This window comes from Microtus ochrogaster, chromosome 15 (genome assembly GCF_000317375.1).
Source record: "Microtus ochrogaster isolate Prairie Vole_2 chromosome 15, MicOch1.0, whole genome shotgun sequence".
Classification (NCBI taxonomy): Eukaryota; Metazoa; Chordata; class Mammalia; order Rodentia; family Cricetidae; genus Microtus; species Microtus ochrogaster.
Genome location: NC_022017.1, coordinates 43073615 through 43084897, shown reverse-complemented (window position 1 = coordinate 43084897; position 11283 = coordinate 43073615). Strand labels below are relative to the sequence as shown.

At 45.2% G+C, this 11283-nt stretch overlaps 1 protein-coding gene across 1 annotated transcript in view; it reads left to right on the top strand.

Moving 5' to 3' along the window:
- Nucleotides 1-11283, top strand: part of Fer1l6 (fer-1 like family member 6) — a 112806-nt gene that overhangs the window by 95833 nt on the left and 5690 nt on the right. Inside the window, exons 34-38 of the mRNA XM_005354617.2 lie at nt 1323-1465; nt 2290-2378; nt 2764-2862; nt 5004-5245; nt 6607-6770. Of these exons, the coding sequence (XP_005354674.1) occupies nt 1323-1465; nt 2290-2378; nt 2764-2862; nt 5004-5245; nt 6607-6770 (737 nt within the window). The remainder of the gene's footprint in view (nt 1-1322; nt 1466-2289; nt 2379-2763; nt 2863-5003; nt 5246-6606; nt 6771-11283) is intronic.

The following is an 11283-nucleotide window of genomic DNA, read 5'->3' as shown; positions in this document are numbered from 1 at the left end:
CCAGCCACTACCCCACATTATACAGTGCAAAACACTGGGTACCAGCCACTATCCCACATTATACAGTGCAAAACACTGGGTACCAGCCGCTACCCCACAAGTGCTGTACCCAACTGTCTTAGCATCGAAAGACGCATGTTTTTCCACGAGTATCACGGGACACACCATGAAGATCCCAAAGAAGCTACCACAGATTTGGGATGAGGGGGGAAGGCATTTTTAATGACACAACACAATTCTGGTATAAAGTTTTCACGCTTTTACTGCAGAGTCAAGCTAAGGTGGTAGTGTCTGCTTCGCACCATTGTCGTCCACCAATTTTATTTCTTTTTACTTCATTATTTTGGACCCAAGAACACACCGCAGGTTCTTGCCTGCGGAGTTATTGCTGTTTATTGTTATTGGTGACACGCTGATGTGGATTTCTGCTGAAAAAAAATTCTTCACAATATAATCTTGCAGTGATGTAATTATTTGGCCAAAAGTTTACATTTGATTAAACAATGATTGAATAGTTACAATTTTCCCTATGAACACCAATTTTCCCACTAAAAATCTGAAATTATGTTCATAAGGTCAGTTCCTGAGGGATTAAACTTTAAGACAAAGATTTTATTCATCGATTGTCTAACTCTGTCAGCTCTTACCAATGTAATTATTGCCACCAGGCAATTGTGTCTGTGGTCTCTTTCTATAAAATCAGGTTTAATTATCTTGTATCCAATTTTTACCATAATGAGCTTTGTCAAAAGCCTTTGTTCTTTCAATAACTTTGTCTTGCTTTGTGATATTCTTTTCACCAGTGTGTTTACCCTTTAAATCATGAATCGCCTCCTTTGGTGGAATGAAGTATAGGTGTTTATAGTTGGGAGATCCCAGGGAAAGCGAAGACATCCACAAACACAGCTTGTACCCCATTTTATTTAAGGCCACCCTGATTTCTAGGCCTTCTCGCCATGGTGTTATTAAGCACACCCTTTTTAGTGTCTGGCATCTATCTTTTCTGGCCTGGGAGATCTCCAGGGATCTGGTTGAGTGAGTGAGTGTGTCTGTGTGTGTGTGCGCCCGAATCCCCACTCCAGGGTGTTATTGCTGTCTCTGTCTTCTATTCATTGGCTCATCTCAGGTCTCTGTCCTCATTCAGTCTTCCTCTTTCATTCCGTGCTGCCTCCAGCTCTTCCTGTTTTCCATTTTCTTTGTTCCTATCCCCTAGTATCTCCAGGATAGATTGTTACAGGAAGAACCAAGAAAGCTTCCGCAGCCCTCACTCTTTGGAGGAACGGCATCTAACAAGCCTCTTTCCTTGTCTTTGCTCCCTGCAGAGGAGATGGTGGAGTCTTATGAACACTTGGCCCTCAAGGTGTTGCACTCCTGGGAGGACATCCCTGTGGTCGGGTGTAAACTGGTTCCCGAGCACATAGAAACACGGCCATTATACCACAAGGATAAGCCGGGACTGGAGCAGGTAGCTTTCCCAGCTTTCTGAAGGCCAGAGCTTAAGGGAGTTTGGGTTGGTGACATATCCTCAGTAGGCAAATCGATCAAAGTCACAGTGAAAAGCAGAGAAAGGTTTATTAAATGTGCCTACATTGGGAAGGTGATAAAAGGGGTCCATTGAACTCCCAAATCTGTCTTAAGGAGCCTGGCATGATATTTAAGTTTAGTAGAATTCAAGGGGTCTGTAACTTAACTGGGAAGTGCTGCTTTTGTTTTTGTTTTGTTTTCATTTTTATAATTTGAATTATCAAAGTCCTTTGGAAGAACTTGGACATTTGAGAAACTTTGAAACTTAACTGATAAGGAAGAGTTGAAGACACAGTGTGCAAGAAGTGCACAGTGCCATGTCCGCTGCAGGGTAGAGGCTCCTTGGAGTTTAACTAATGCATTAGTAAATACTTAATAGAAACTATAAGTTATCCCAGGCATGGTTGTTCGTGCCTTTAATTCCAGAATTTGGAAGGTAGAAGGAGCTGTATCAGGAGTTCAAGGCAAGCTTTAAGTACATAATGTGTTCACCATCAGCCTAGGCTGTAAGAGGGTCTAGCTCAAAGAAGGAAGTGAGGGAGGAAGAATGGAAACAAGGAAGGAGAGAGAGAGAGAGAGAGAGAGAGAGAGAGAGAGAGAGAGAGAGAGAGAGAGAGATGTTGTTACAAATAGGCCACATGTATCAAAGACACCAAATCATGTCTAACATCCATTTCTTTGAAAGGATGTTTGAAAACAATGAATGGTCGATTTTCACATCTTGCCTTCTCTCAAAGCTAAAGGAAATCTTCTTTTGTTGACAAGGGCCGTCTTCAGATGTGGGTAGACATATTTCCCAAAGATACACCTCAGCTTGGACCTCCTGTTGACATTTCACCAAGGAAACCCAAAGGGTAAGTCTGCCCATCGTGAGAGGGAGGAGACCATGGCCCTGGAGTAAGAGATGATAGGGTTTGAGATGGGAGATGATAGGCTAGCTAGCAATCACACCTCGCTCTCCACCTGGCCACTGACAGTGGTGCGTGGGCAGTCATGATGGCAGTGGGTTCTGCATTTCAAGCTTTTCATCTGGATGATGCTGGCCCAGAGGAGAAGCTACCCTGCCCTAACCATATCCTGGTAAATATGTGACCTCCAGTGGAGCCACATGGTTCTGACAGACCAACATCCAGTGCTGATGCTAATGGACTTGGCAGACTCAAGGCTTCCAGACAAAGTACAATGCTTTTTGGCTCTGTTTCAAGGTCGTTTACCTAACGCTGTGTTTCTTCACCCCAGATATGAGCTGAGGGTGACCATCTGGAATACTGAAGATGTCATCTTAGAAGACGAGAATATCTTCACGGGTCAAAAGTCAAGTGATATTTATGTCAAAGGGTAAGGTCCCCCACAAGTTCCATTCTTCCTTTCTCCATCTCCCCCTCTTCAATCTCTGGCCAGTCTGTGCCTCACCTCGTGGGAGCTGCTACCCACGTTCCACAGAAGGACCTATCCTGTTTCAAGTTAGGTAAGGTCATCTTTCTGTGTGAGAACTTTGTCTTGTTTGTTCATTTTACTAAGAATTATTTTATGAAAAGTAATTTTTCAGTGAGTAAATCTTATTGAACTATCTTTCAGTTACATGTTCGATGACTAGTCTTTTAAGTGTCCTTAAAAGTACACCTGTCTTTCATCTGAAACAGGCAGGGCAACTTGAGCGTTATAAAGGGAGGAGCAATGTGTTTAGCAGATCGTAAAGCTAATGCAAAGGCTAGAATTTAGGCCTTCCCATTTGCTGGCACTATTTACTTAAAATAGATCCTCACTTAGGACCCTGGGGGGAAGCATTCAATATATTGCTTATAACTGGGGCCAGCTTCTATTCAGGCTCCAGTCAGGGAGCAGGTGAGGACAGAATCAAATTTTAACTGATCACAGCCTCATGGTGACAGTTCTCCGCCATTCTTGAGCAAGAAGCACCTTGTGCTCTAAATACACTTGGCAGTCAAAGCCCGGTGGTTCAAAATTCTCATTTTTTTCAGAATGAGAATAGAGGAATAAAATATGACAAAGAAGGAGTAATTGAAGTAGCAGAATAGTATTTGAAGAACGGAATTCAAATTGTCTAAAATTGCTTTCCAATCACATTCAGGAAAGATTAATGTGTTCTGTAGAGTGGTATTTTTATCGTTGCTCACAATATGGAAGGCTTCTGGAAGAGTTCGGAAACTTCCAAGTCCTGTCTCTCTCTCTCTCTCTCTCTCTCTCTCTCTCTCTCTCTCTCTCTCTCTCTCTCTCTCTCTCTCTCTCTCTCTACCATGCAGCAGTATATTCTTCCTGTTTCCTCCTACATTGGCCTCTCACTTCTCAGGGTCTGGAAGCTCAGGGTCCTTCCATCCAGCTGTTCATAGTTCAAGGCATTGTCTCATCCCACTGTTTTATCTCACTGTCATTTTCTTGTTTCTTTAGCTAACTAAGTGTATCTACACCCAAATGGTACCACTCCTGTGTGAAGAGAAGGGTTTTCATCTTCCCTGGGGGGGGGGGCAGGGGGAGGGGTGCAGGTGATTTGGGTTCAGCATTGAGAGCACATACTGCTCTTCCAGAGGACCTGAGTTCAGTTCCCACTGCCCACATCTGGCAGCCCAGAGGAATTCAACACCGCTGGCCTCCTTGGACACTGGCACACACGTGTTCTTACCCACACACAGACACACACATACACATAATGAAAAATAATGAACATAAGTCTTTAGGAAAAAAAGAAAACAAGTTGTTTGGATTCTCAATTAGTTTAAATAAAAAGCACTTGTGTTCTGAGTTAGTTAACCATGGATGAAGGACGAGGGGAACATATTACATATAGCTTGCATTATTCTTAGCATGGAGGAAAAGCAATGGATAATACTGAGAAGAAAGAACATCACAGATCATCTGAGTCCCCCAAGGTCCTTAAGAGGTGTGTTATGTAATTCCTCAGCCCTGTAAACCAGAAGCCCCAACGTTTACTAAGACACAGATGACTGACCTGTGGCCACATGGGAGTGGGTGCAGACAGAATTTGAAAGCTGAATGGCTCTGGGAAGCCCATCTACTCCCTGACATACACTTCTATCCCTGTACACAGTGACTCAAACCCACTGCACAGGCAGGACCCAGAGCCAGGGAGGAGGGACATCTGAGTCCCAGTCACGACAGCAGGTCTAACCACCCAATTTTAGAGGCTTCAGTGTAATCTTGTTCCGAAACTCTGGAGTGGAGATGGTGGTCCTTACAAAGAGGACTCCCAGCATGACAGGGGCTCCAGCCGCACATCCACGTCCTATTTTCTATATTAATTGCACAGAGCGTCTGATCTATAAACTATCCAAGACACTTACGCAGCCTGCTTTGGAATGTCTTCCTTTTCATCCCAGTTTTTCTCTTTCATATCAAAATGGAAACTCCGGTCTAACCCAGCTACCTATGACGGGAGGCTGTGGCGCAGGCTGGTTACTTCACTCTTGATCCCGAGTAACACACTCCTTCTCTTTCTGCAGGTGGATCAAGGGTTTGGAGGACGACAAGCAGGAGACGGATGTGCACTACAATTCCCTGACTGGAGAAGGGAACTTCAACTGGCGTTTCCTGTTTCCCTTCCAGTATCTTCCAGCTGAAAAGCAGATGGTCATCACCAAGCGGGAGAACATCTTCTCCCTGGAGAAAATGGAGTGTAAGACTCCGGCCGTGCTGGTGCTGCAGGTCTGGGACTTTGAAAGACTCTCCTCGGATGACTTCCTGGGTAAGCCCGTGGCCTTCTCAAGCACATATTAATGCTAAGAATGTCGCCCTAGCTTTTGGAGGGCTGAGTGTGACTTTGTTATGAGCACAATAATTTTAGTGCTATTTGTGATTACAAAAAAATACTATCAGCAGTCCAACCAGCCATTACTGGGGAACTGGCAAAATTATAGTCTGTGCTTATGAAAGGTGCCTAACACATTCAGGCAAGTTGTTGGTCTCTATTTAACTAAGAAACAGTGAAACTTTTGAGTTCATTACTGATCAATTATGACCAACCAGAGAGGCCGGGGAGGTGGCTCAGCAGTCAAGGGCACATGCTGCGCTTGCAGAGGACCCTGGGTTTGGTTCCCAGCACCCACATCAGGAGGCTCACAACCACCTGAAATGCCATTTCCAGGGCATTGGATGCCCTGCACAGACACCTGCACGACTGTGATACATATCCATATGTTCAAGTCCGTACACAAACATGTAAAATAAAGTAATAGAATAAATATTTAAGAAAAAGAGCCTACTACAGGTCCTCATACATGGGGACACTCAGTGAACAACAATGCTGCCACCATGAAAATGCTGAAACCATCTGTGATTTGGAAAGTTGGAGGAGATGCACTAAGCAAAACAGAATGTGGGAGGAAAATCTTATTTCTTTAAGATGCACATTTATATGTGCAGGAGGCTCTAGCAGGCTAGGGCTAGGCACTACTATATAGAGCTGTGGCCACTTTGGTGAGATTGGATAATAGAATGTGTGTGTGTGTGTGTGTGTGTGTGTACGTGCGTATACATATATGAGATAAAATCTATAATATATAAAGCTGATGTACACACTCTAAAGTTTCACATTTTAAAAATGTTACTTTATGATAGGAAAGTCGTCAAAGTGAGACACAACTCCTTTATGATACTATCTTACCTTGAAGCAACACTGTAGGGAACAGGGAGGCCCTCTCCTATCCTACAGGGTAGATGCAAAGGCGGAAGAACTTTGACTGTGACCTGCAAGATGCTGTATGGAGACCCTTATGGGGGAGATCAGTACTGAAGTATGACAAACCTGGTCAAGCTGGGTCCGTAATCCAGGGAACTCCATGTAGAGCCGGGAAGATGCCCTGTAGTCGCGTCCCTCCAAACTGAAGCCCAAAGCTTCGTGTGACACTCTGTGTCTGCCGTCTACCCGCTGCCATGGTATTAATCTTGGCGGCCACATGTGTCCATCCCATTTATACCTACTCATCTAGCTAGCACATCTCTCGGCAGTGTGAGGCTGAGGGGACGGCTGGCAGTGAGCGTAGGAGTCTGTGCTGATCCACAGTGACGGGAAAGCCCTCCATAACTGTTAGGGACATCTCTTCACAGGCTCCCTGGAAATGAATCTCAACAGCTTCCCTCGGGCAGCCAAATCTGCAAAAGCCTGCGATCTGTCCAAGTTTGAAAACGCAAGCGAGGAGAACAAGATCTCCATATTCCAGCAAAAGCGCGTGCGCGGCTGGTGGCCTTTTGCCAAAAGCAAAGAGCTCACGGTAAATGACGGCTGTAGGAGGTGGGCTGCTGGTTGGGAGGGGGGTGGTCAGGGGCCTTGAGCTCTCTCGGCAAGCCATTTTGTGAGCTTCCAGTTAAGTGCTTTGATGTGACTTTTTAGAGCCCTTGAAGCAAAGATTCTGTCAAGAAGCTAGACTTTCTAAAGCTTTATAAATGCATTAATAATCCTTTCATACCGCAGCCTACTTGATTTATAAGCTGTCTCCATTGGGGTGATTTTCCCTCTTTTCACCTGAACTCATGCCTCTGGCATTAATTTTTTAAACGTTTCTCAAAATGATGCATAAAACCGTGGCTAATGCACAAGTCGGGTGTAATTTCCTCATTCCTTCACCTCCAAATATGGGCCCCAGTTTAACGTCAGCCCATCCTTTTGCAACTTCCAAAAGAGGGGGCATTTTCTCTCTCTTCTGCATGGCCAGTTTATTGGTTCATATCGGCCCACCTATGACTGCAGTCCATGATCTTTTAAAGCTATTGAGCAGGGTGTTTCTATTTTACATTCTTTGAACCCCACCCCCTCACCCCATTGGTCCTTTGTAGGGACAGGGCTTGTGGACGTGAGTGGTCGGGTAGGCTGGACCAAGGGACTGAGGCAGGCAGCAGGACTCTCCCCTGCTAGCCTTTCTCTGCTCTACATTCAGTGGGTGTGAGCAAGAGAGCCCCTGGAAGCTGCTGGCCTGATGCCTTGGTATCTACTCTTTCTGGAGCATCTTCTTCTCTTGTCTATTCTTAGTTTAGTTTCCTGTGGCCTGTTGGTATTGGTGAGGAAATTGAGGTGCCAGCCACCCCGGATCTTCTACGTCCCTGGAGAACTTACTGAGAGATAACTGTACTATAATTCTATGCTGGTTCTGGACCCAGAGATTAGGAGTTGAGACTATTGTTTGAGAGGATCAATCCTGGATAGAGAGGCTAAGGAGGGAAAGGCAGAGATGGAGGAAGAAAATGAGGAAACAGGCTAACACGGAAACCAAGAGTGGAAATTCTTTAAATAGGACCACTGGAATTTTCATTGTTTCAGTTACTGTTCTGTTGCTGCGTTAAAATGGCTGAAAGAAACTTGTGGAAGGAAGAGTTTATGTTAGCTTACAGTTCCAGAGGGATGGGTGTCAGCCATGGTGGGGTAGGCATGGCAGCTAGAGCAGGAAGCAGAGAGATCACTCCCTCAACCACAAACATGAAACAGAGTGTGCTGGAAGTGAAGCATGTCCATACACTCTCAGAGCCCACCCCCAGTGACATACTTCCTCCAGCAAGGCTGTACCACCTTCCTAAACAGCGCCACCTACTGGAGACCAAGTGCTCAAATGCCAGCGCCTATAAGGCAATCAATCAAATCACCACAATCCCATAGAAAGAAAATTGCTTTCCAAATTTAAACACATGCTCTCAGGTCAGGACCTTGCACATGGAACTTATGATAAACCATTGAGTCTCTGAGCCCCATTTAGAAAGTTTAATATATACAAGAATCCCCTAAGAAGCTGTTACATGGAAGGTCCTTCTACAGTGTCTGCCCGGCATTTCACACTTCTAACAGCAAGATCCAGGTCAGGTCATTCTTATGTGTTCCTGCCAGCCTTAAGTCAGGAAGTGCCCGGCCTGAAAAGATGGCCATGGGGCTTGATCTTCAGATCACTTATAGACAATAGTTCTGGTGAACTGACTAAGATAACGAACTTCCGCAATCTGTGATCGAGGCTCTTTATTAAGTTAAGAGCTATTAATTACATGTGTCTCATTTCTGGTTTTTTTTTTTTTTTTTTTTTTTTTTTTTTTTTTTAGTATGGGTCATCTAGCTATTCTATCAACTATTCATTTTATCTCAGTAGTTACAAGGAATGTCCTCCTGACTGGGCTTCCCTAGGGGTAGCCCTGATTGTTGAATAGGAAGCTGATACTGGTCCCAAGGAGCTTGCTGTCCTTTGGGAAGCCTCTAGCTTCCTGCTGACACGGTGGAGCCTGGTCTGTCTGTCACAATGACAAGTATTGCTAACAACAGTCGGCTGTGCCCCACAGCTTGTCAAGGGCTGAAAATACACACCGACAGTGTGGAGATCACGTGTTACTGTGGAAGCCTGAGTCCCCGCCTCTGCTCTCTGACCTCTGCGTCACTGCCCCCGCAGAGACCAGCGCCAAATGGTCCTGTTTAGTCAAGGGTACCAGCTCCAACTAGTCACAGAGCTAGCCTGCTTCTTCTTTTCCCAAGCCAGCATGCTTTAACCACAAAGAACTCAATAAATGGAGCCTGAATATTTAAAGGATAAAGCCTACTGGCTTTTCAAAGGCATTTGTATACATTTCAAAGAGAAGAGTTAGTACTTATAATTATAGCTCTTCTAAAGTAAATGCTCTAAAAAAAAGAAAGAGAGGAGAATCCTTTCGACAGGTTTATCTCGTTTGCTGTTCACAGGACTCTATATGGTCCAGGTGGGCCTCGAACTCGTGACCCTTCAGGTCTATGGTTCTATGCCTGGTCTTTTCCCCTTGTCATTAACAGAAAGAATTAAGTCTTTTAAAATCTGTCTTTCCCCTTATGCATCCTAAAGGGAGAATGTGAAGTGACTTCATTCTAAACTCAGGTAAAGGCAAAGCTGGGACACTCAGGCTACCTTCTGTCTCTTGAGTGTCGGCCTCCAGGCCTCTAAGGCGCAAGGGCTGAACTAGATGCCCTAGGGGTGTCCTTACGGCACATTCTCAAATTCCAGCTCTTTGTGGTCCTCTCAGGCTTTGATATTATTCGTAGTGCTGGGAAGGATGACTCAACCTGTCCTCCCAGCACTCGGAAAGCTGAGGCAGGAGGACTGCTCCAAATTTGAAACTGGCATAGGCTACATTTTAAGTTGCAGACCAGCCTGAGTTACAGAGTGAGGGCTTCCCCACTGCACCCCATCTCAAAAGTGTGTATATACAATGTCCACACAGTGTTGGGACTGTTGGGTGGTTTTGTGCCTTGACTCTGGCAGGGGTGAAGGGATGTGTTTACAGTGTCCGACACCTGCCAGACTAGTTTTAAAACTGCTTGTCGGTAGCCCAAGCTGTATAATGTAGACACTTGGGCTCACACAGCTTATAGTGTGCAGTGCACCGTCCTCAGAGTCAGTACAAGCTGGCTGCAGGGATCGCTTGAGATATCATCTTATGCCAGAATTAGCGAACTTCAGGCCTATTACAAAAAAAAAAAATCCAAGAAGAGTCTGAGACACCTAGCTAAAGCACACAGGACAGCTTGGGCAGTTGGTTCAATAACCACCACGCTTAGCACAAAAGCCTTTTCTGAATTCTGAATCATGATTTAATTCAGATACTCAGAAATGAGATTCCTAGGTTGAGAACATGGGTGTGTACAGTGTGCACACATCTATGAATCAGCTACATGGACTTGCTGTGAGAAACAACTCAAGGAGGAAGGATTGATTCGGAAGTTTTCAGTCCATCACAGCAGGGAAGACAGTGGTGAAAATGTGAGCCGAAGGTTGTTCCCGTCCTGGTGGACCAGAAAGCAGAGGATGAGGCTGATGGACGGTCTGGAGCTCGCCTCCTGAAGCTTCCACATAACCAGCTAGGGAGCACGCCCTGAAAACATGAACGCACAGGGGGGGACATTTCAGATTCAAGCCAGAACTCTCCGTGTATAGTTTTTCCTTAATAGTACTTTACCAATGGGCATTCCATCATGAATATGTTTTGCACATGACTCCTTTAATACCGGTGGGGTTGCCTTTTAATGAGCACTAATAATTAATTATTGATGGGAAAGGTGTGTCCGTTCTGAACGCAGTCTCTTCTGCACTTACCTGATAGCCGATCCCGGCCTGTTGAAGTTTGTAAACAGTAGCCATGGTACAGGACATCCACACTCTCTTTGGGGACCTGTCCTCGCCGCTTTTCCCATCCACAGATGTCATGAGGTTAATGGATAATCTCTCCAAACTGTCTGTGGTTCTTCTCTTTCCTTCCAACCCTGATTTTAAATTACATCTGGAGGATATTATTAGCTTAAGAGCTCTGTTTGGTGCGCGGCTGAATACTGATGAAAGAGTAGGAAGCGAAACCCTCTGGGTGCGGAGATAGGCAAGGAGCAGTGTTTATCAGAATGCGCCAGGCACGCCTTCCCTGTTGCCTTCCCGAGGCTGGAGTAAGCAAGGCTTTTCATAATAGCTGATTATGAATATGAATTACTTCTATGCTGAGGACAGAATTTATGTGCTCAGCCTTCTTTTCGTGTTTTCCGGTTACACTCTGGACCTGCGGGACTCACCTACGTGTGCCTGAAGCTGGAGGAGGGTGGAGGCGGTACGTTCATACTAGGAACGTCCTTAGAATGTGAGTCTTAGAAAGGACAGGCTGCTCACCCAAGGGCACATTGTTCCAATGCAGATCGCTAGGTTATATTCCTTCAACTATTGTCCATGCTGAGCTGTGCTGTTCTATGCCATCTTCAAGCTATCCATCTCCAGTCCATAAACTGGGATCAAATACATATACTAA